The sequence below is a fragment of the Scophthalmus maximus genome, chromosome 16 (assembly GCF_022379125.1).
Source record: "Scophthalmus maximus strain ysfricsl-2021 chromosome 16, ASM2237912v1, whole genome shotgun sequence".
In the NCBI taxonomy this organism is placed as follows: Eukaryota; Metazoa; Chordata; class Actinopteri; order Pleuronectiformes; family Scophthalmidae; genus Scophthalmus; species Scophthalmus maximus.
Window position 1 is genome coordinate 20,442,049 of NC_061530.1, and position 26,495 is coordinate 20,468,543.

Sequence of the window (26,495 nt, forward strand, 5' to 3'; positions counted from 1 at the left end):
AGAGAAGGACAGGAGAGGACAGGACAGGACATGACAGGACAGAGAAGGACAGAGAAGGACAGGAGAGGACAGGACAGGACAGGATAAACACATTGGCATCTACTTTCAAACTCCTCCTTAGATTTCTGAGTCCAACACACACTCCATCAGAGTGCATTTTATAAAACATATTCAAGAGTCGGTGAAATTCACTAGATATTAGTTTCCAGGACATCAGGGCGGATGTTGCTGCAGGCAACCAAACAAATGAACAATGGGATGTTTATGTGTATTTTTTCTTCTTCTTCTTCTGTCATTTGTATTTCAGTCCCTGTTCCATAAAATATCTCTGAACATTTATCATTTCTTATCGATATACCCGGGACTCATTCTCTAAAACTCTCTCAGAGAATCTTCTTCGCGCCTCGTCTCCATCATCCAGCCCAGTGAACCAACGAGCCAAAGCCGCCTGCTCCTCAGCCTCGCTCAGTTTGAAGTCAGTTTGTTTTTTATTATAATGTATACATTATAATATACTATTAAGCAAGATAACCACTGAAATCTGCAAAAACAGCAGCGTCACTCAGACTCTGATGTGGATTTACAAGAGACTTTGCTGGTTTCTGATCACGTGACTGCTCACGTTTCTGGATCAGACTCATGAAGTGAAGCATGCTGTGTTCTTAAAGAACAGAGTCCGATGGACAACATGAAGAGGGAGTAATAAAGTTTTAGTATCCTCTGAACACTCATATCCACTGAACTGCTACAACAGTTCTCACACTAGTGCATAATGACTTAGTTTGTCCGGCAGCTGGAAGATTCACAAATTCCTGGATGTTCTCGTTTTCATTTGTGCGCCCACTTAATCCAAAAACCTCTCCACCTTGCTTTGTGAAATACTGGACTTCTATACCAGTCAGAACTAAGCTGCTTAAACCGATAATCAGAGCAGATCAGCATCGTCTGAGAGCCGCGGTATTGTTGTCGGCACCCAGAGCACACGACGTCCCACATCCAGGCGGCAAAACACAAGTGCTGCTTTTGTCCGTTTCAAAAGTTTGTTTAAAAAAAGACGTCTGACGCTCTGTGCATCTGGCCAACCGGCCAAAATACCAGAACCCAGTGAGGCAATAAAGGCACAAAAGAATCCATTGTTGAGTCGCGGATCCGGAGGTTTACAGCACACGTGGTGCTGGAGTGAACAAATGAGCACCTAAAAAACGCAGCTCACAGAATTTAATCTAAGACTTAATGCTCACGTATCGACCCTGATAAACCAAACTGGGGTAAAGTACAATCGGTGAAAACAACTAGTCCCAACTACCGAACCACACGTGTGTCCAGAGGAGCTGTGTGTGAGAACGCACATTGTCCACAAATGTTGCTCCGCAACTCGGAGACCCCCCCTTAGTACAATTTGCGGAAAACACTATCATCGCCATGTCGCGGCTCCTGCCACTCTCCACACAGACGCCACGGAATATTCCTCAAATGTTCCTGTTGGTGCAGGAAAAGTCTCCACCCGTGTGCAGTACACTGTGTGTGTGTGTGTGTGTGTGTGTGTGTGTGTGTGTGTTGAGCAGTTGTGACTGCAGGGAGGGTGCAGGCCCATTATTCAGCTAATCGAGAAGAGGCAGCGCTCACATCTGGGCTCATTGTGCTGGCTGCTGCCCGTGAGCTCCCGAGCTCGGCGGAGGGTGAAGGAGAGAGACGTACAGTTAATGGCCATATGACGGAGGGCGATTCATGTATTGTTGCGTCTCCGCAGCGGCCGGAGCAGCTCTTATCCCAATACTAACATGCCGCGTCTCTCCTGGTCGCTTCATTTCTACAGAGTATTGAAAAAAAGCAACGTCAATCTTTTTTGTCTTTTTTTAAAAGGAATCAGGCAACAGAAGATCGATATGAACGAGCAGCTATACATAATCATTAGAGGGCGGCTGACGTGGGGGCCAAATGGAGACGGATTGTCAGCGGACACATGCTGGGGGAGGGAGGGAGCGATGGAACCCGGCGGCTTTTTGTGTCGTGAATAAAATTGTCGTTAAAAACGTGAAGTCACAAATCAGGCAGTAACGAGAGAGGGCTGCATCAGAACAGGAAAAAAAAGGAATCCTTCAACCTTGTTGTTAAAAGACAGACAAGAAGAGGATTCACTGCCATCGCCGTCTTCACACCACAGAATGGTGACAATAAGCTACTGAGGAGATGACAAGTGCCACTATGTTCAGCTTTTAATTCATAAAACTGGGAAGTGCCACAAGAATGGGAACAACAGGCGTTAAAAAAGCTTTACAAACACTCTTCTTTTCACGAAAATGGAAAGAAAGTTATATTCACCCGTCACCGTTTGGCTGATTCCCCGACATCAGGGACCATGCGACACCTCAAGGACATTTTATGGAGTCAAACACAATTAACTCACTATTGCGTTGATTTTGTTAATCTTGACACTACACAACACCTCCTTGATGTGGCTTCGCCACTGGCACTCGAAGACACGTGTGGCTCAGTGTTGACAAAGGCTGCTGATTTGTAAAAGTGCTGATGAACGCGACAGACGAAAGAAACATGAAATGGAGTCAGGTAAAGGTTGGAGACTGACAGGTGAGGGCAAAGTTTAAGATTTGACCAGAGACTTCCTGAAGGTTGACAATGAGCCTGGAACACTTTCACTCTCTTAAGTGTCACCTTCCCTCATTCCTTCTCAGCAACAACGACTTTCTTAAAAAAAAAAGAGGCAGAAACGGTAAGTGGAAGCTAAATTGGTACAGTAAGAGTGAAGCTGTTCTGATCAGCTCCAACTCCAATCTGAGACTGGGTCACTTGGGTTTCGGTGAAGAAATAGCAAGTTTGACCCTGGTTGGGAATTAAAACACGTGTGCCACGGGGGGGCTTCTCATTGGCCCAAATTCCTCTAGTGGTCACTCTACTGCCCCGGTAGTGGTACCAGGCACCTTCCTGGTCGAACTTTTATCTGCCCACTCAGGTCGACCCACATGCCCTCTCGTCGGCCCTGGGGTCCCTGCAGTAGCCCTGGGGTCCCTGCAGTAGCCCTGCGGTCCCTGCAGTAGCCCTGGTGGTCAAGCCGACCCTCTACATGACTCAAGTGCTCCTCTAGTTTGTCCATCTTCTACTCTGGTTATAGCCAAATGTCCCTGTGGATGAATAAATGGCCTCCGATGGGTGCAAGTGCCCCTCAGCTCACCGTAACTGCCCTTCTAGTCTGCTCAAGTGCCACACTTCCACTTGCTGACTCTGCTGTTGGTCTAGCAAACAGTTTCCTAGCCACAGTATTGAGAAAAGGTGACAGTAGGTGGTCCTGGCAACCCCCTTGCGCCCCTCGAGTTACCCCCCAGTATTGCTCAGGTTGGCCCGACTGACCCTCTAGCATTAACAGCCCTGTTGTTGCTGGAGCCTGTATAAATTGGCCCAACTGCATTTGTTTCACCCGCTGACCAAACAACCCTTCATGGTAGCCCCAACAGATGGACCCTGTGACCCCTCTGGCAGGTCCCAGAGCGTCTGCGGTTGCCTCATTAGACCTTGAGGAAAAACAAAGAAACGCCCTAGTCCTCAAATCCTCCTGTTCTCTGACAACACTTCAGCTTTTACATAACTCAAATTAGATTTGGACTAGCTCTCAGTCCGGACTGGTCACTGACCTGTCGTCAGCTGGTGATTCCAAATGCCACAGATGTTTTGAACCGGTTGGACTCGGGCAGGAAACGATTCGCTGTGCGCTAGAGAACCAGAACGTTTACATTGTGAGATGGTGAGATAAGGAGGCGGAGGGTGACAGGAGAACGCTGGCTGAATTCTGAGCCCTGGTGAAATTCAGCCTGGGGTCACGGAGAGCTCACTCCCACACTTGGCAGGGTGACATTTAAAACAAGTGGAAGGAAAAGACTTTCCCCGAGAGAAGCTCCGTGACTCAGCAAGTGTAACAGTCACGCAGTAATCAGGGATATTGCTTCCCCATCCCCGTTTATGAGTCTCCGTTTTTGCCGTCACCCTCTGTTTTTTCTTTACCTCGGCCTTCGGGGAGCAAGGGCTCATATTTCTGCTGCAGGTGATTTAAACCCATATCATCGCCCAGAAAAAATTATACAGTCAAAATCTGCTGATGAATATTGAACCACAGGAAGGAAACTTTGTCTTTCTGATCTGTCAGAACTTCAGCCTCCCGCAGCTGCTGCCTTAATCAAGTGTGTGATCTCATGTTGCTGATGTTGTTTCAATTAGATGGATGTTATGCTAAAACTTAGCTTAGGCCCGTTGGCGATGGGACTGTGTGAGAGACGGATGGGGGGGGGGGTCACTATGTAAATTCTATCTCATGGTCACGCACTGCAGGAAATATAGTAGAGAATATTGGCAGTTCATCAGGAATCATTTAGGCATCATTATTATTATTATTATTATCATTTCATTATTATATTTAGGACCCGATCACTCATTGATCAGTGTCCTCTTGCAGTTTGGATAAAAAATTGACATTTTTCAGTAAAACAGAAACGAGACGTTGTTGTATTTAAGGTGACGATGTAGAACGTGTTGCATGTCAGAACTTCGTGGTGAAAATGAAACGCTGCCATCGTGAACATAAAACCTCCCCTGCCGACGTCTCCGCTGTGAAACGCTGCAACTGTGCAGACAAAACAGCTGGAGGTGTGAGGGGCAGAGAGGCTACAACGGGCCGAGATGTACGCACTGCAGGAAACGCAGGTTTGGATCATAAAAATATGTGGTATATCAGATTATAGTCAAAGTCAAAATGGAGTCTTTCCCTTTGTGCCTGCGCTTCCCTCAGGTTTGTATATCAGAGCACAGACATGAGTGAACAACCACCTCTGCCTCAAATTTGCTTGTGAATGGTGGAAACCCTTATATGGTCAGAGAGGGGAACCGGAACTGCAGGAGCCCCCCCGCCCCCTCCCCCCTCCAAGTCCATATTTAGTAAACGGAAGAGCGACGTTTTCAGACGCACCGACATCACCATCGCCATCTTTGGGCTGCACATCGTGAGCGTCGTACTCCGGCTCCCCTCCTCCTCCTCCTCCTCCTCCTCCTCCTCCTTCGGAGCCGCTCTGGTTGAGGCATTTTTCATCCTCATCTATTTTTAGAAGCGTGTGCAGAGTCGGCGTGTTCTCCCAGGGCTGCCTGAGCTCCCACATCGACGCGGGGGCGTTCACAGACAGAGAGGGAGGTGGGGGGGTGTGTAGTGAAGAGTGGGATGACACTACACACTCTGCTGTCATGGAGCATCTCGTCTCTCTGCACGCACGCACGCGCACACACACACACACACACACACACACACACACACACACACACACACACACACACACACACACACACACACACACACACACACACACACACACACACACACACACACACACACACACACACACACACACACACACACACACACACACACACACACACACACACACACACAGCTCTCTGTGGGATTGTGTCCCCACGAGGAGACGTGAGTCAGGTTATTGAAGGCCACAAATGTTGACGATATGTTTTCTGTATTAATTAGCCAGTTTGAGATGGAACTATCATCAACAGTTGAAGTGTTCCAGTCTGATCACCAGGTTGAACTCTGCTGCGGTGCAGAGGAAACAAACCCCCGACTCCAATGGAAGGGCATCGATTCATATCTTAATTTGCTATAGGTGCGAGATTCAAACTGTATAAAACTCATCTAAATGATTTTGACATTGACTACACTGTGAACAAAGATCTCGCAGTGACACATCTTATTAAAATCTATAACGTATTGAACTTTACATGTTTCTTCTGGACGTCATCATCCTCCTCCTTCACTTTCTCCATCGACCTCTCAAAGCCAACGCTTCATCTTGTCCTTGCGTCACCCCGTCACGTGTTCACGCTGTTAGCTTGTGTTCCTCTTAATGTTCCGATTAATAACACGGCGAGTACGGTGCGAGGTGACGGAGCCTTTAACGCCCGAATTCACCCGAGCGGAGTTCAAGTCCGGCCTGGTTCAATTGGGCTCTGTCACAGTCGGACGTTCTCTCCTCTGAACGAACGAAACCCAGTGAAGGGAACAACTGGTGATTTTTACAAGTCTGCCGTCGGCATCTGTCCTCATCAATTATGAAGTGTGAGGGTGAAGCCCGGGGTGAGTCATTATCCCTGACACACACACACACACACACACACACACACACACACTCGAGGATGTTTCCTCTTCTACACCGAAAACAGAAAACAGAAATCCTCCGCCGCTCGTTATTCTGTAGAGAAAACCAGATCGATCGTGTCTCATCGGCCGTCTCTACCTAACAAAGATCTCTTCTGGGAGCCGGAGAAACATGGCTTCAGGAGACGGCTCATTAGTCGTCTCCCCACACTCACGTAGTCCCACCCAGTAAATAAAGACTCCATCTGTAGGAAACATTGTGTCTTCCACGGATTCATTTGCCGGAGCTTCTTTGAACGTACGTGACTTCCAACCAGCCGGTCCCACAGACGGACCACACATCCGACCTGAAGTTATGACTAAAGAACTCTCTCTCTCTCTGCATCTCCCTCCGGTAATTCACTGAGCGGCTGTGAGGTTCAACACAAGTAATGGAATATGCTAAACGCACTTGGCAAAAGTAATAAGCGTTGTCATCATCTCCCCTGTAGTCTGCTCTGAGCCCCGCGGACACGACCGCATCAATCCGCTCGGCACAAGCCTCGTAGTTTCACCGGGGGTTGTGCCAAGTCATGGTCCGCCTGCCGTAAAAGAAATGTCAAAAGAAAAGGAACATGAAACAGGCGACATGCATGTGAACAGAAGGCGAGGGAGGACATGACAGGCACAAAGCAGCCGTGTCGATGCAGATGGGGGATTAACGGAAGTGGGATAATTGTGACGCGCAAAAGAAAATGACGTTTTAGTCCATAAAATGTGGAAAAATATTGATCGTGTTTCCCGAAAACCTCGAGATGATGTTTTCTTTTGTTCAGACACCAAAGATATTGAGTTCACTGTCACAGAGGAGCAAAGAAGCCAGAAGATATTCACAAGGAAGCAGCTGAAATCAGGGACTTTGTTCCTTTTCCCCGTGAAAAGTATTTGAATTGATTAATAATAGTTCAGCAGTTTGGTCAGTGCACACTGGTCTTTACCAGCTACGTAATATCATAAAGCATTTTTCCAAGTTCCAAAAAAAGAAGCGGCAGAAAATCAAACGGTTCCAGATGTTTTGAAGTCACAGACGTCTCCGGAACACGAAGGGGGAGTTTTACTTGTTACCACAAGTTTCACATGAGGTTTTTGACATTTTATCCTTTGAGGTGGTTTTATTTAAATAACTGAACCTTTGAATCACATGCGCGTACGTGCTCATTAAAACTGGATTATAATAACAGGGAGCAGATGAACCTCTCGTGCTCGTCACTGCGGAGCGGAAGATGAACGGACAGTAACGAGCTGTTGGCTGCTCAGGATCAGAGCGGGCACGCGACTTAAAGACACGGGGGGGGGGGGGTTAAAATGATGAAGCTCCAGAAGAAGAAGTGCGAGGAAGGGTCTCCCCTTGAGCAATGGAGGCAGCTTTTACATCCTCCTCCCTCCTCAGTCACACCAGGGTAAAAGAAGGAAGAGGAGCAGAACTCACGCAGACTTCCTCACATTTCCCAGCATGCCACTGGGGTCGGCAGACTGTACGACTCGACCGGGCGCAGAGCGCGACCCGTGCAGCCGCTGCGATCCTCGTCCACGACGAGCGGAACCAGAGCTGATCCAAGTGAAACCAGGCGACAACGCACGGTGCGAGAGGCGGAGCCCAGCGGGGAACGTTGTTCTGAATGAGAGGACTTTTAACTACCAGTGTGGGGGATTCGTGTGTCACGTTCATCATGGAATGCCAGACGAATTTGTGAATTTAGTATTTTCTCACAGAGGAGCGAAATAAACAACACGGGGGTGAGCTTTTCACTTCCGTGTACGTAAAGGACACAAGAAGAGTGGCGATGCCGCGACAAATATAAGTCTTATTTAATCATAATGTGACTGACAACGTGAATCGGGAGTAATCATACATCAAATACGCTGTAAAGTGCTCAGTTTTTAATATTTACGTATGTTTTTAAGATTTAATGACTGAATTACTGGAGTAGAAAAGGCCACGTGTGTGTGTGTGTGTGTGTGTCCAGTTTCAGGTTGGTCATCAGCTGCTTCCGCTCGATCAGCGCGAGCCGTCCCATCCCCCACACACCCCACCCCCCCTCCCCTCCGCCCCACCAGGGGGCGCTACAGCCACTACAAGGACTCACCGAGATCCTTAGAGCCTTGACTTTCGCTGGCCATCTCGCCCATCCGCACCAGAGCGTCGAAGTAGCCCTTTGCAGCATATGTGACACCTGGAAACATGGAAGCATTTTGGGCGTCAGATCAAGGGCGCGGAGGGGAGATCATTCTCTTCTTCAGCTCTGGAACGCTACAGCCGCCCCCCGTCCCCACGTCCCCCCCAGGGAGAGGCAAGGTTGGGCATGGGAAATAGAGAGCGACAGGCGGAAATGGAAACCAGGCAGGAGAAGGAAGAAGCTCTATGGAAACAGAGAAAGCCCATAAATCTAGCCGTGCAAATAGCTTCAGCTTTTAAAACCCATCTCCCAAAACGTCCGGCACCATAAGAAAAAGAAAATATTTACAACTGCTCAGCTCAAATCTTAAAAGTAAAAAATCTGTACTGTATTCCCTCTTTCTTTATTTCCAAAGACAAATGTACAGGACAGTCAGGACGCAGGCATCCGGCCTACAGCTGCCACACACGTCAGCAGCTGCAGATTAAACCAGGAGCCATTTAACTTGAAGTCTATGAGGCAAATGTCTATAGTTTATGTCTATTAAAAAAGAAGCAAGATCATAGACAGAGCTCTAAAACGAGGCAAGAGGTAGAGACGTGAGACTGTGACATATACGAAACCAGGACTGAGCAACAGATCCGTGAGTCTGAAGACTCAACAGACTCCAGAAAACTAAAAATATTGTAAATGCAAATATGATCAATATTTCAAGCGGATCTGCTTCAGAGGATCAGGACCTCCAGCGTTCGGAGCGAGTCAGCTGCAGGTATGATACTCTGGAGATGAAAACAGTTCAAGTGATAAAACAAAACAAAGAAACTATTTACGTGGCTAAAGACGCAACGGGAATCTTTTAAAACCCAGAAAGGATCCTGACACACAGCGATGATGTCAAAGCTCTCTGCAATCCAAAGACCGAGCATCGTCACACAAACAAGCCGGCGCCGAGACAAGATGGCGTCAAGCAGCAGCCAAAGGTGGATTCAAGCAGTCAGGGGTCAGGGGTCAGCTACACTGGGACTGAACGCCATGGCAACAAGAGAATGCTTGTCCAGTGGAGAGAGATACAGTAAATAAAGAAAGGTCTGACTCTACTACACAGCATGTTGATGTTGCATTGAACTGCCAGAGAACACTCGTGCGGAATAAACCCAGGGCATTTATTTATGTCTCTGGGTTCAAGTTCACATCTAGTTTTGTAAATCCACAGATTCCCTGAGCAAAAACCCGCTACGACCCAAGTTACTGTTGTGAAAATGAAGACGGCGTCTCACTCTGTAAACATAAGACGAAGAAGAAGCAGCAGCGCAGCATGAGACGAGCTTCGACAGAGAGACGAGAGCCGAGCTCCTCGAGTTCAGCCTGTCGGCCGGACATGAGAGGATGAACACCAGGCTGCGGGCGGCCGGGTGAGGAACAAAACAGTGACGCTGATAAAACATAGACAAGACAAAAGGTCTAAATGAGCCGAGACTGTTGATATGCATCTTCACGTGCTGACGACGACCTCTGTTAACTGTAACTCAGACGACATGAAGTCTGACCTCCAGACGACCACATCACTTCTAACTTCTCTCCACACTCACACATGAGAAGGTCTCTGTCAGCTCGAGACCTCAACACTGCCACCGTCCAGTCCTCTCACACCCAAATCATTCTAAGGCCTGCTCCTCTGCCTCGGTCGGATCTCATCAAACCTGCCGCCGCCCCCTGACTTCCCCTGGAGAAAACCCCAGAGGAAGCTCTGGCTTTTCTCCCCAGTCCCAGTGATAGATGCTCGCTGGGTGCCGAGCCGCCGCTCCGCCTCTGTGCCGCTGCCTGGCACTGATGAAGTGTTCATCCCCCGACTCAGGGAGTCACAGGGTTATTTTTAGTCTTCATGTATCAGACCCGAGTGAGGCTGCGGAGTCTTCCCTGCGTCTCCACTTCAAACACAACAACAACAGGTGGAGGCGCCCGCTCGGCGCCGTGCACACGGCCGCTCCTGGAGACGTCCGTGACCCCCCCCCCCCCCCGTGCCGTCTTCTTCTCGATAGACGAGCTGCAGGCTCGAGGAGTGTTGGGATGTACATGGCACAGAGGAGATCATGATGCTGACGGGATGATGGACACCAACAGGCCGCAGGACATCGGCCTATGTCCGATTCATCTCCGTGTTTGTCTCTCACACTTTTCCTTTAACTCTTCCGTTCAGTTTTTTTTGTCCTGGATCTCAGCGCCGTATCGTTCCCGTTTCCTTCGGGCCCCCACGGGAAGCGGCGCTATTCTCGCGACTCCTCCTGCTCCACTTCTGGTTGGCTTATGCTCCATTTAGTTCGTGATATGTTTCCAACGCTTTCTTTTAACCTTGATCAAGTGCCGCACGTTACAGTGACACCTCAATCTCTCTCTCTCGCACGCACACGGCCACGCACACGGCCACGACCACGCACACGCACCCGGCGCAAGCCATAAAAAAAGCAAAGGACAAGGGGACGTACAGTACGGTGAAGCCGGACATTTGAGATTGATGGACTGGTGCCAGACAGAAGGTGGGAAGACATGTGGACATGGACATCGTCACAGAGAAGGGGAGGACATTTTTGAATAATGTCTCTGCCAGGGGACATTGCTTGAGTAACAGAGCCTGAAAACAAGGAGGGTTCTAGTGGAGGTTTGACGGCGACACGGGCAACACCAGAAACTAGCGGAGGTCTGTGTCGTCGCCACACCTCGTCTCTCCACTGGAGGTGAATGGAGAGGATGTCAAAGCAGCAGCGGTCGGGTCGTTCGGCCCCTTCTCTCTGGACGACTTGGACAGACGGCAGGCATGAACACAGGACAAAGACAGCAAGAAAGAAAGAAAGAAAGAATAAAGACGACAAGAAAATGGTTGGTGTGTACTCACTGGTGAGCGCCTTCTCGTAGCTTTTCCCCATGGCGATGAAGTTCCGCAAGCAGGGGTTGAACTGCTCCATGATGGACTGGAACAGACAGAACAGCAGGTTTTACGTTTGTGCAGAAGAGAGACACTGATACTGACACGAGCACCGGAATGAGCCGCAAAGACGGACCACCACTCTTTACTAGGGCATGAACACACACACACACACACACACACACACACACACACACACACACACACACACACACACACACACACACACACACACACACACACACACACACACACACACACACACACACACACACACACACACACACACACACACACACACACACACACACACACAGAGAGAGAGAGAGAGAGAGTCGTACACAGAGCAGAGGACGAGGAGGAAGTGGAGTGCAGCAGGGAAACGCTTGGAGCTCACTGGACTGGAGGGATGGAAAGAACGAGGAGAAAGAGAAAGAAAAGAGAGAAGAGACTGGGCGTGATCATGTGTGTGTGTTGGGGGGCTGACTGTTTCCTCTCACCTTCCCTGCTGTGTGTATTAAAAATAAAAGCTGGCGCCGGCCGACCCCTCGGCCCGGCAGCAGACCTGGACTCTGACTCACTGTTCCTGCTAATTGCTTCTTTTTTTTTAAAAGGTCACTTCACCCAAATTATAAATAAAACATTTTCTCACTCGTGTGTGAGCGAGATAAGATACGTGGTATCTAGCAAGAGCGACATCAAATCTCAGAGGCAGATATCTCAAATCAAAACCCCCAAAAATATCTGCTGGGCTAAAACACGATAGAGATGAAGAGTTCCCTGAAACCCCGGGACACGCCTGTAGAACCAACTGGTCCACACAGACATGATGTGACCAGGCCCTTTCATTATATGCTGTACTCCGAAAGACAAGAAAGGTTACGGGAGGAGGGCGAGGAGGAACACAACAGTTGGACAGAGCAGACGGAGGGATGAAGCAGAAGGCAGAAGGAGAGAGGAGGTGATTGGATCTGGGAGGTGGCAGACTCGCTACGAGGGACGCCTGCTAATGTGTCCCGCCGGCTGACGCCCCGCGGCCCCCTCGCTGCACACACTCCTCCGGGACATCACCAAGTACAAAGTAGGACAAGACGGGAACAGGGGGTGCAATAAAATATCAAAAATGAAGAGTATGGAACACGGATTAAAACTGGTACGAAACACATCAGGAGAAGAGATCTGTGTAGGACCGACGCTGATCTCAGGTCATCAGGTCAACTTGTAATCACACACACACACACACACACACACACACACACACACACACACACACACACACACACACACACACACACACACACACACACACACACACACACACACACACACACACACACACACACACACACACACACACACACACACACACACACACACACACACACACACACACACACACACACACACACACTCTCTCTCTCTAGAAGAGGCTACATGAATAGCAGTGGTATTTCTTTGTGCATTTCTGGGGACAAACAAACAAAACCCATTCAAACCCCCAACTCCCTCTTGCCCCTCTCTTCCGCCATTTCTTCCTGTTACGTAAGAAGGTGTCGGCTGCTGAACAGAGCGAGTCGGTGGAAGTGCTCCAGCAGCAGCAGCCTTCATCCTCATCCTCATCATCATCATCATCATGAACGAAAGGATAAAGACAGCAGATGGAGAGGACTGGGCCTCGCTCAGCGACGAGGTGTGTACATGTGTTTGTGACTTGGTGATGAGGTGCGGTTATGTAACCGCGGTCATACAGGTCCGGCTTCACCTACTGCATTCCTCCACCGAGTCGGAGAGACTGTGGTTAAAATACTTGTGCGGTGTTTCAGAGGCGGTTGCCGAGATGTGAGGAGTCACACACACAGATTTTTCCCACTGATGAACAAGGTGGAAGAAGCGCATATGATATTTAATGCTTGATTTTTTTCCTACAAGATCCAGTATTTACTCGACAAAATAATCCAGACTCCTCGTGCCCTGCCACCCAATAATCATAATCATCTTAATCATATAACAAGGTGGAATTGTGGAGGTTTCTTTGCCTCTTGGACTTGGACAACCCTCGGCCCTTCACACACCCATAAACCATATTACAGCTGTGATTAATATCCAGAGTAACACTGCACAACAGGCTGCACCTGTCAATCATCATCATTCAACTAATTCATTGAGTTTTTCCCCTTCGTCACAACGTGCTCATGCTGTACGGTTTCATTCGATAGGATCACTAACTAACTGGTTTAATCCGCACCCGGACCCGGGGCTCATCAGCAATCCGCCGGATGAAAAGAACCACGTTTGGAAACGAGCGCTCGGGAAATGAGAGGGATTACCGAGCAAAACGCAGCCTTTGTCTCGGCCACGTGCTTTAAATGGAGCCGCTAATCACCTTCAGCCAATTAAAAACGGCAAAACTCCATCACAATATGCGTCATTGTCTCGTCACGTCGCAGGTTTGGTGACTGAGCTTCGTTCTCTGAATCTTATCTGGAATAATAAAACAAGCTGTACATCACATCCTGCTTCAGTGAAACAGTCGACCGGATACAAACGATGATAAAAGGCAGTGATTTCAGTTTATTGATCTCAGGCAGATGATGATGATGACCATACACTGTTCTTATCAATCCATGGAAAACATTTCTTCATGTCTCAGACAAGAGACCCAATATTTGCTGGTTCATGTTTTTCCCATGTTGCTTTTTGAAGGTTTTATATTACTGTAAATCATCAATACCTCACGTTGACGTCTTTGAACAATAAACTAGAGAATATGCTATCAATTAATGGAAAAACAATAAGGTTCATATAACAGGAAAAAAAAAGGAATCGCTTATAATAATTTCAGCCATAGAATCAAACAGGAGCAGCAACATCACTGCAGTGTGGTTGCATGTGTGTGTGTGTGTGTGTGTGTGTGTGTGTGTGTGTGTGTGTGTGTGTGTGTGTGTGTGTGTGTGTGTGTGTGTGTGTGTGTGAGATCATCTCACACTGTCATTTTGTTGGTTTGGTCAGAGTCTGAAATATTTATCCACACGGAGGAGAAAACCTTCTTGCTGTCTTTCCCCACTCGTCGAGGCAGATGTTCATCCTGGAAGTGTGTGTGTGTGTGTGTGTGTGTGTGTGTGTGTGTGTGTGTGTGTGTGTGTGTGTGTGTGTGTGTGTGTGTGTGTGTGTGTGTGTGTGTGTGTGTGTGTGTGTGTGTGTGTGTGTGTGTGTGTGTGTGTGTTCGTGTTGTATTTTTTAGGGGATTTATTCTCGAGTGGAGACAATTGGTGAGGAATGTTTGGTAGAAACAAAACATTGTATTGATTTTATCATCATGGCTCCATCACAACACACATGATCGTTCCAATAAACCCACATCCTGACTGGATGTTTGACGTGAACCTGTGAGCTCATCGTGTTTGACACACTTTCAAGTGATGAGACCAGTCATGAGACATCGTCAAGTCATGTGTGACGTGAATTCACGACTCTACGAATGAATAATGAATATCTCCAAATTCGACGGGACTTGTCAACAGTGTTTTCATGAGCCGTGAGTGTTCTGTCTTGGTGGAGCCTCGTTGGGGGTGATTAGAGAGTTCTTATCGTCTCTGTGTTTCACTTTACTCTCACAGGATCAACAACACATCGGCTGCGTTTCATTCCAGAGTGGCGCTTTTCTTTGCCACCGTGGCCACAACAGGAGACGCGTCGGAGACCGAGAAGCAACGAGGTGAATCAATGAATCCATCAGAGCGACATGACAGCACACGGACGCCGTGTCCCGTGACGGACGACGGGCGACGTGGACCGGAGCCAGAGATTGAATTAGCTATTAATAAAAGAAGAAAAAAACACACACGCTGCGGACGTCTCTCTGTCAAAATTAACCACAAACTAAAGAAAGGCGTAATCGCACTTACTTCAAAATAAGATAATGAGTAGATGGTCTCATTAGTACATTAGCAACAACATGAGTGCATCTATTATCAACTGGCTGCTTCCCACACAGATTAGTCCGCTCGCAGCTCAAACAACCGAGGGAACAAAGGTAAGATAACGTGCGGCATGAAGAACACTGTGACCTCGCCGGCTCTGCCACAACGGTGTGTGTGTGTGTGTGTGTGTGTGTGTGTGTGTGTGTGTGTGTGTGTGTGTGTGTGTGTGTGTGTGTGTGTGTGTGTGTGTGTGTGTGTGTGTGTGTGTGTGTGTGGAGTGAGTCAGAGCCTTCACATAAACAGCAGCAGGTTCATATCATGTTGGGGGTGTAAATTACGGCCATGTGGCACCATTAGAACACCGCTGTGCCATCGCTCGCCGCCAAACAGATTAACCAGCTAGTGGGTGACCTGGCAACCCCCGGCGAGGAGGGAGGGAGGGAGGCGAGGTATATTCACGATATACAGTGGACGATCAACGGGCTGGGAAACGTTGCTTCAATAAATCCACTGATCCAAAACAAGCATGCAGGTTGAGACAAATGTGCCGGAAACCAGGAAGCAACGAATTGACTTCGTCCTTTTCACTTGGTGATTTCCAAGTGAAAAGGACGAAGCTATAAAAAAGTTTTATCGTACGTGCAGGATGTTCACTCTCATCACGTGACGTTCACACCAACAGAATCAACACAGTCAGTTCCAGTGTTGACAAGTATAAAGTTCAGCGTTTAGTTCACCTGTGTGTGGTCTGTGGCTGGTATATGAAGGTTAACCACACACACACACACACACACCCACCCACCCACCCACCCACCCACCCACCCACCCACCCACCCACACACACACACACACACACACACACACACACACACACACACACACACACACACACACACACACACACACACACACACACACACACACACACACACACACACACACACACACACACACACACACACACACACACACACACACACACAAAAGGTCATCTACTGGAGGTGGTCGCTATGGAAACAGGGAGGGCTTGCACAGTAGTGGGGTGTGTTTGCCTCCCACTCACATGTGAAGGTGACTCCTTGTCATCAAGTTTAACCGTGTGTGTGTGTGTGTGTGTGTGTGTGTGTGTGTGTGTGTGTGTGTGTGTGTGTGTGTGTGTGTGTGTGTTTCTCGCCGGGTGTCAGCTGGTGTATCAACACTCATCTCTCACACGCTGACTCCCGAGGACAGAAGCCAATTTGGCGTCAAAACACACAATGTTTTCAGTCGAGCAGCAGAAGAAACGTTCTGAACATGTACAATTACGTACATACTAAAAAATATGTGAGCAGGTTCTTTCTTCACAATCAATTATTATACTGTGCAGAAAATGCTCTTTGGAACTGCAGCTGCCAAATACTTAACTTATGAATAAATGCAGTCAGAAAGTTTTCAGTAATGTGTCGTGTAACGTGTTTTATCACAAACCAGCTGATAAACAGAGGTCATTCACACGGACCCTGATGGAAACTTTGCAAACCATGGAATAAAATGGAAGTCTGCGAAAAGGCTTCAGCTCATTTGCATTCATTTCATGGATTATGAATATTTTATCCTCAAACTAGAAGACTAAAGAAGAATAAAAACCTCACATAGCCTGAAACACAAATGTTGCAATGATCTAAATGAACCCAGTCCGGCAAAGTGAAAGCACATACACATACTAATATCAGGAAAGAATAACAATAAGTTCAAATAATGTCATAATGAATATTCTTTGTTTGTCTCACTCTCGTGTTCAGAGGACGTGTCAGACAGAAGCCTGCGGCCGCCCTGCAGCTCGGCGTGGGCACGGAGGAAGCCGGAGGTGAAACCATCCAACAATGGAAGAAGAACACGAGCTACTTGCGAATGCATACTCGATAATATTTTTTATATAATACATATATTTTACACTGAACTCTATCAAGTAGAAATGGAGGAAAGCTGAGAACTCTGGAAAAAGTCAAACTCTGGCAGAGCGTGAGGCCACAAGGGCCAAGAACATCTGGCTCTCTTTAAAGCTCCAGTGTGTAATATTCAGAAGAACTGTGTTCATATAAGAGTTAAATATAGTTCCATGAGGTGGACCGACCTCCGTGTGAGTCTCCATGTTTCTACGTCGTGTTGAATACGTTGTTGAACTAAACGTCCAGAATATGTCACGTTCACGTTGAACTTTCAGACGCTGACGGAACAGGAAGCGGAATCGGCGGTGCGCCGCCATAAAGTGTCCCCTGTCGGTCGCTCGGTTGGTCGCAGGTTTGTAACTTTACCACCAGATGCCGCCAGATAATTACAAAAAAATTAAACACTTTAAATATTATTGTTTTAAGATTTTTGAAATATTTCCTTTGGCAATATTCCTATAAAACGGTTTATTTTCGTGCAAAAATCATTAAATCATGTAGTGTGAAGTTTTGGAATTGGATTAAACCAAAACCTGTTGAACGACTTGTCCGCATCTTTTTTGGGACAAAAAGTGTGAAAACTATTCTGGTTGGTCTCCAGCTGATTCTGGTTTTCATGTTCGTATCTCTCATATTATTACTGCATATGTCCAATACTGATTCATATAATATAGTTTTTTGGGGGGTCCACAGAATATATATGTTCGTCTTGTTATACAGTTCCAACTCTTTACAATCCTCACATCACATCTATACTGTACAGATGCAATAATAAGGCAGCAGAGAAGATTCCTGCTAATGTGTTCAAATCCGCACGGCTGTATATTCTGTACGTCACATGCTGGAGCGATAAGCTGATGTGTATATTTAAATATATATATATATTATGTCCATTGACAGTTTTTGCTGCAGTTCCCTCATGATTCAGTTTCCCCAGAATTATTTGCTGCTGCCCAGTCAGTGTGACAATCACCGCTGCCGAAGCTGCACTGATGTTCGACGCCCCTCTGGAGAAGATGGAACGTCAGTGCTGTGTGTGTGTGTGTGTGTGTGTGTGTGTGTGTGTGTGTGTGTGTGTGTGTGTGTGTGTGTGTGTGTGTGTGTGTGTGTGTGTGTGTGTGTGTGTGTGTGTCTGTGTGTGTTCAGCCAATTTCCCTTTCAGATGAGCTCTTGTCTGCGTGCAGGCGAGCCGAGGCAGAATCAGCGCCCCCTATTCCACGGATGCAGCTTCAGAGGGAGGGGGGGAGGGAGGGGGGCACTTCCAGCACCATATATGGAAGTGCTGGAATCCCCCCCCACAACCCACCGTGTGTCAGGGCAACCCATCGCTATTCACCTCACGTTCATTCCACAGGACGGCTGACGGGGCCGGTGGGCGAGGTGCGAGCGAGGTGATCGTCATCCACTCGGAGTGACGCCTCCGAATCCCCTTGTTTTCTTTTTTTCATTTTTTACGCGCATGACGAATGAACATATGTTCACACGAACGAACACGTTTACAGGCACAAGGTGTGGAATTCAAATTATTATTAGGTCAGACATTGTAAAATGAAACGGTCAGATCCTCTTTGGAGCGCCTCGTCATCCCCCCTCTCCCCGTGGTGTTCTCTTCTGTCCTCCGTCTCTCGTCTCCGTCCCAGTAACTTCCCCTTCATCCTCCTGCTCCCTGCCAGCCTCCGCTCTCCTCCCCGATGTCCCTCCGGCTCAGGTTAGGTAACAGCACCACCACCACATCATGAAGTCTGTGGACAGCAGATGCCAACGTCTCGGGCGACAGCTTCAAGCGCTGCGTCATACCGCTGGCTGTTGGGAAAAGACTAAACAGAAAAGCCCGGAGCTGCCGATGATGCTGCTGCTGCTGCTGCCGTCGTCTGGAGGCTGATTCAAGACGAACGTCCAGCTCCTCCAGTCGCAGACAGACAAACTATACAAGAGACACATAATCATTTATTCCTATGAATAAGACGTCTGGACTCCTAAACCTGACTTTGCCAAAGAACAGAACCACACTTTCTACGTGCATCATCAGCGTCTGATTCAACACTAATGACTGCAACACCGCAGCAGCTCGTACATCGGCCTTTTACATGAACACACCGGACATCGTCCAGACAGTTTCTCTCAGCGAACCGTGTTTTCTGCCCAAAGGATCAGGAACAAGTCACGGAGCTCGAACAACGAAGCCCCGGAGCCGGAAGCACAAAGCCGACGATGTCCTGTAGGAGGTGAAGACAGCTTGACTCATCAGAGAGGAGGAGGAATCACTGGTTTCAAACAAGACCGCTGAACTAATCCTGCCGAGCATTTGGATTCAACTGGTTTCGTTCCACATTAGCACAAAGTCTAGAGGTTTGGTTTCACCTCAGATGAACTGAAACACGAACCAGAGCGGCTCAGTGGATCGAGGTCGCACATGACGACAGAGTTGGGGCTGGGCGGTATGACGATATGACGATATGACGATATGACGATCTGACGATCTGACAATCTGGTGATATGACGATCTGACGATCTGACAATATGTCAATATGAAGATATGACGATCTGACGATCTGACAATCTGGTGATATGACGATATTACGATATGACGATCTGGTGATATGATGATCTGGTGATATGACGATCTGACGATATGACGATCTGACAATATGAAGATATGACGATCTGGTGATATGACGATCTGACGATATGACAATATGAAGATATGACGATATGAAGATATGACGATCTGGTGATCTGGTGATCTGACGATATGACAATATGACGATCTGGTGATATGATGATCTGGCGATATGACGAAATGACAATCGGGCGATATGACAATATGAAGATATGAAGATATGGAGAAAGCCTAATTGCCAAAGATAGACACAACAATGAACACGACAACAGACCAATGACTGACAAAGGAGGAAATCTTGTTTCAGCGCAAAAAAATGAATATCTTTCAAAAAAATAAGTACACTACTGATCTCAGTGCAAAGAATGTAAACTTGAAAGTGGGCGTATCTTCTGAAAAGCAGATCGAACGTCAAATGAAGACGTCCCAGATCGCTCACCTCTACGACAGATCGTCTTCATCGCGGGACAGAGGAATGTGGAAAAGAAAAAGCCAGAGGTGACGACTCTCCCGACAGCTTAAATAAACTCAATTCAAAAACGAGACAAGCTTTAAAAATGTCATATTTCAGAAGCTGGAGCCAACAACTTTTTGTTGTTGTCGTTGAAATCAATCAAAGAAGAAGCGACGTGAAGAAGCGACGAGCGGGAACGGCTTCGTGGCATCGCTCGCTTTGAGTAACGGTTTGATTCAAAACCAAAAACTGATGTTTCCATCTTTATTTTATAAATATTTCTTCTTCTACTACATCCAATATATATATTATATATATTTTACTTTTACAAAATAAACTTCTCCGTCGACTGACCCCGTCAGACCTCAGAACGTGTGATGGGGGCATGACTTCTGCACGGGGGGAAAAGAAAAATCAATCCATCGACCACGTGATCCTCTGTAATCCACTCGGCCCCGCCCCCGACACTCGAGCGTCACTCGTTCAACAAGAGGACGGAGCCTCATGCGGCGCTGCTGGGATTTACCAACACGCTCGGCCGAGCAACATGATTTACACTTTCTCATGTGAGATTGAATATCATCATCATCATCACCACACACACACACACACACACACACACACACACACACACACACACACACACACACACACACACACACACACACACACACACACACACACACACACACACACACACACACACACACACACACACACACACACACACACACACACACACACACACACACACACACACACACACACACACACACACACACACACACACACACACACACACACACACACACACACATCCAGCCTCTGGTCGTCCGAGTTTCATTTATTTTATTCCGGCAGCCACGAGTTCCGACGAACACAGAAAACAAAATGGAGCTGCTGGAAAACCTTTTTTTTTTTTAATCCAGGGAAACATGCGCGAATAATTCAACCACATTCTTCTGATCATCTAATTCATACACAGCAGCAGGTGACTGGGGAGGATCTTCTCAGTTTTTCACTCACAACTTATCAACGCTAAACAAAATATATCAGAGCACAAGTACGAGTACATGAGCACAGTACTGGACCCAGTACTGGTGTCTGGATACTTCCTGACAACTCTTGGACTTTATTCTTTAATCCAAAATCCAAATATCTGCCAATCAGCACGACCGCCTCTGAATTTGAGTACGTCGATTTGGATCTAATGCAGATTATGTTTGTGCTCCCGGAACTTTCCTCTACACTTTGTGACACAATGTTCTGGAACTGATGATCCTGGTCCACATCTCCACGCCTGTGTGATTCAAACGGCTGAGTGTTATCCACCTCACTTCATCCTGCACGCCTGTTTAATGAATTAATAAAGACCCGATGATCGTTTCTCTAAAAACACACACACACACACACACACACACACACACACACACACACACACACACACACACACACACACACACACACACACACACACACACACACACACACACACACACACACACACACACACACACACACACACACACACACACACACACACACACACACACACACACCAGTGTGAGTCATCCAGCTGCTGCGTTTCTGCACGGTGGCATTTCCAGACTCGTCCTCTTCGGCCAGAGCCGAGACTCCGGCTCCGAGACTTCAGCTCTTCACGGGGATTTTAACGAAGCGGTTGATTAATTCCGTCATTCATTCCTTTTAACAAATCACGCGTTTACACCAGACGATGGAGAAGTGATTTGACTTCAGTGATCCGTCAGTTCTGTCAAATCAACAAATCTGCCTCCAAATCCACCTGAACATTAGTGTCCATGTTCTTCTCCTCCTCCTCATCTTCCTCCACCTTCTCAGCTCCATCACCAGTCCAAAGAAACCTCCCACTGGTCAGTTGCCTAAGGTCAAAACAGAGACCATTCTTCCCCTCAGTCTCGTGACCTTCTCCTCCTGCTCCAACACCCAACCCACCTGGCCTGAGAGCACCGACACCTCCTCCTCCTCCTCCACCGGCCCTGGTCCACCTTCTGAGAAGACGAAGCTTCTGAGCGTCCGTCACCTTCTGGCCTCTCAGGAGCTCCTCTGACCTGTGTCTGTACAACCACGACGTCTCGACGTCTCTCTGATGTTCACGTTCACCAAACTCAACCGTCAGGATCACGAGTCTTTACGTTACATTCATCTCGCTTGTTTCATCGAGGCAGGTTGGCATTAAGGGACGGCCCGGAATCGAACCGCCGTCATTCTGTATCAAAGTCAGCGGTCTGAGCCACTAAGCTGTACCAGCTGCTTTATCTGTCATATCTCAGAGAATATCAATCTGACACACACACACACAAACACACACACACACACACACACACACACACACACACACACACACTGGAGCTGCAGCAGTTCAGACTGACTTAATCGCCAACTATTTAAAAAAAAAAATCTAAATTCTCTCATTGCAGCTTCTTAAGTATGAATATGTTCTGGTTCCTTTGCTTCTATGTGACAGTGAACTGAACATATTTCTGTGTGCGGACAAAACAAAAACAACACGATCGACATTTCTTTTCACAATTGTATCGACCAAGAATCGATTAATCGATAATGAAAATAACCGTTAGTCGTCGCGGCCCCTTGATTTAATCGATTACAACCATTTCACTTGGGGCCTCCTGGTTCCTCATCGCTCTCATCTAGTTTGTCAAACGGAGAAGTTGATTTCTCAGACGTGTGTCTCTGATCATCTGTGAAAAGGCTCCGTCAATTATCAGACATGTAAAGTAAAACATAACCAGCTGCCTTCAGACTGAGTCTCTCCAAGTTTCCCTGCGTCGCTTTGAGGAAAAGCACAAATCAATCACTTTTAATTTGACCTTTTCTAAATCACTCCACTGCGTAAAGCTGCGGGCAGGTGACGAACGAGCGCCGGACAAAGTTACGCGCCGCGCGCGGCGGCTCCATCACCGGCACCGGGCACCGGGACCCAGCACCGGGCCCCAGCACCGGGCACCGGGCCCCTCGCTCGGCCGCAGGCAGCAGGTGTCCCGGGGTCTTACCTTGTAGACATTCTCCGTGATACGGTGCACCTCGTCGGTCCGGGACATCCTGGTCGGAGTGTCAGTCAGAACCATACGACGGAAGATGTTTTCCTCCTGGATGAGGCTGGTGCTGGTGGTGCTGATGGTGCTGGTGGTGCTGGTGGGGGTGGGGGGGTTCCTGGAGATTAAAGCCGCGCCTCGTGTCTGTCCGAGGGAGAGACGAGCTCTTCCGACCGTGGGATCCCTGCTTTTATAGGGACAGTCCTCCGCTGCGCCCACACCGGCTCCCCGCGCGGCGCAGGGGCGGACTCCGGCTGGAGGGGGGCGGTGCTGCGTTCAGGGACGGCGGGGAAACATGACGCGGCTCGTCACAGCTGAGCTGCAAAAACCATGAAAGAACATGACAAGTGAGTTCTGTCAGAAACTATCATCGACAAGGAAACAGGGATGAACTCCGAATCACGGTCAGTCGAGAGCGCGCGCGCACACACACACACACACACACACACGCACACACACACACACACACACACACACACAAACACACACACACGCGCGCACACACACTCACGCACATGCACAAACACACACGCACAAACACACACACACACATAAACACACACTTGGTCAAATATGTACCAGGATGTTAGGATGTACTATCTGGCTTCAAGAAACTTCATCTATCTAAGTGAGACAGTGAGCAATATAATATTCAATCATCATTATTATTATTATCTTATTCACGTTTACCCTGCCTCTCAATCTCAGAAGCGGTGAAGAAGATACATGATGGATATTAATGTATTTTGAGGACAGACTCTGCCGTTCACAAGCACTCATAACTGTATGATCATTTATTTGATCATTTAATCAAACCATAAAAAGAGCATCGTCTTCCACCACTGATCTTTCATTCTCTGAACTGTGAACGTTACACTGCGGATCTTTTACGGTGACTCCCTGAACGCAGCACAGCCTTTTAAATAAACCCCGCCTCCTCCTCCGCCGTGTCACGCGCCGCCCACGCCCCGCCCCGCCCCCTCTGCTACTGTACAAACCATTCAGAAGAAACTTGGAACAGTGTCCTCACGCATTTATTAATCTGTTTATGATATTATAATATTTCTCTCTTATGGTTTTAAAGCTGCTCTGCGTCTGTGGCTTTAAACTGCACAGGGTTTATATATAGCATAAAGCCTGTAGCTGAGATATTATCTATAGGGGTGACATATGTTTTTGAATTATTGTTTATGCTGCTCTATTTCTGAGCGGCTCCTCCTCCTCGTCCTCCTCCTCAGGCTCGTTGTGAGTGGGAACGTGGCCACACATGTTCCCGGGTGGGTTTTGGGAATCCCACACATCTTATGACGAGTCACACACGATCCGAAGGCCTCTGAATTCATGATTTATGGAAAACTTGAAACCACAGGAGTCAGAGTCAGAGTGAGGGAGGACACTCACATCTCTTTCCCCTGTGAGCGTCTCATCCCCACAGTCATGCTGTACTGTATATTTTTGAACTGAATGTTGTGAAGACTTCTTTCCCCCCGTCGCTTCATATTTACTGCACAGACGTGAATGTATTAATTATCATCTCACACTCGGAAGGAAAGCGAAGATGCATATTCGCCAGATTATTTAATTCAACTGCCTGAAGACTTGATCTTTATTAGACATCAGATAGATGATGATGACAATAGATGGATGATAACAGATGAGGGGACAGAGAAATGGGCATTGGTATCTAACAAGCTGGTGTAGCTTAGTGGGTCACACCGCTGACCATAGTACAAAGGGTCAGGGGGTTCGATTCCCGGTCCTGGTCAGAGCGTGAAGTGTGAATTCTAGCTTGTTTTCACAGGAGAGAGGAGAAGCATTTAAATATCAATAAATCAGTTTTCAGAGGCCTACAGAGCAACGTGGGTTGATCAGTCCGGGGTTTGAGACTCGTCTTTAAACGCACCACGACACTGTCCTTGGACCGGCCACTGCAGTGGAGGTGTAGTGATGTAGGCAACACACACACACACACACACCTACATACCTCCAGCTTCCATTCAGCGGCGCTTCATCTCCCACTCATCACCATCATCGCTCCTCTCAGGCTTCAGGTCCACGTGCGTGAGTCACCGCCACGCGCCGGTCGCCCACTCCCACGCGGTCCCACGTCCATTGAGGAAGAAGAGCAGCTTCATCTTCAACATCCCTGTGAAGTGGACCTCAGTGGGAAAAACACACGCTTTCACACAAAGCGTTCATTGAACAGAAACATTCAGGCTTCATTCTACTCGTCTGACCGATGTTTTTACTCAAGGCCTTTTTACTCAGTAGTGAAGCGTCCGCGAGGCCCCGAGAGACGGAAATGCTGGAAAGAAAAAGAAACAGGTTGAGCTGAGGACGTGGAACTGTTGTCGTGTCTTCATTTGTACAAAATGAATAAGTATTTGATATTAAACCATCTGATAAATGAGTGGCTACACAGTGAAGTTGCTCCACATCAAACTTTGAAATCTTTTCTTCTTATTAAAGAACCAGGCCGAGGCTCATGTGGAAATATGTTTCACTGCCACAGGAACAAAACGGTTCCAAGAAAAACAAAAACAAATATTTGAAGGGACAGGTGTGTCCACATACTTTTGGCCACACATTCTTCCAGCTGTGTCGCCTGCTGCCACCTTGTGGTAACAAGAAACAAGCCTCCGAAGGCGAAGGTGAGAAGACGCACAGGTGATGAGAATTTTAAAAACAAATACAAATTTTATTTTAAAAAAACTAAGTGAGAGAGGAACAGTTTTTCCTTAAGTTCCACGTGGTGCCATCAATGTTTTTTTTCTGTCGGCGAGATTAAAACAATTTCACAGATTCAGTTCCACGCCGCAGTGAAACACAGTGTAGATCTGTAGAAGCCAATCAGAGCGCAGTGAAATAACAACCACGTGGACGACGGTCGCTGGGTAAAGATCCAGGTTGTGTTGCAGTTATCACCTTGAAGAGATGAAGGACGTTCTCCTCCTCTGACACGACACCAAGTGAAGCTGCTCGAGAAAAGAAAAGTGGTCAGAGAATAGAACTTCTTCGTCATTTTTAACGCGGTCGGCGACGAGCCTGTTTCCCCTTTGTCCTCCGACAAGTGGCAAGATGTTGAAACGTGGCGGAGAAGAGACGTAGATGTGCTTGAAAATCAATATATTTTCCCCCAAAGAAAACGTCGCCTGATGTTAGATTGAGTTAACGACAACCTCAACCACGACGCTGACCAAATCATACGCTGCAGTTAAAAACTTAAAGTTGTTTTTTTT

At 47.6% G+C, this 26,495-nt stretch overlaps 1 protein-coding gene across 7 annotated transcripts in view; it reads right to left on the bottom strand.

The window, feature by feature from the left end:
* Positions 1 to 26,491, bottom strand: part of baiap2b (BAR/IMD domain containing adaptor protein 2b) — a 49,451-nt gene extending 22,960 nt beyond the window's left edge. For 5 of the 7 annotated variants that reach the window (XM_035612127.2, XM_035612128.2, XM_035612133.2 and 2 more), the window contains exons 1-5: positions 26,182 to 26,491; positions 25,241 to 25,561; positions 23,215 to 23,575; positions 11,210 to 11,285; positions 8,290 to 8,376 (exon numbers count right to left, since the gene is read on the bottom strand). In XM_035612127.2, coding sequence (XP_035468020.2) covers positions 8,290 to 8,376; positions 11,210 to 11,285; positions 23,215 to 23,289 — 238 coding nt within the window. In that variant the 5' untranslated portion in view covers positions 23,290 to 23,575; positions 25,241 to 25,561; positions 26,182 to 26,491. The remainder of the gene's footprint in view (positions 1 to 8,289; positions 8,377 to 11,209; positions 11,286 to 23,214; positions 23,576 to 25,240; positions 25,562 to 26,181) is intronic. The other 2 variants (XM_047327612.1, XM_035612130.2) reach the window with 2 other exon arrangements.
* Between the last annotated feature and the right edge of the window lie 4 nt (positions 26,492 to 26,495).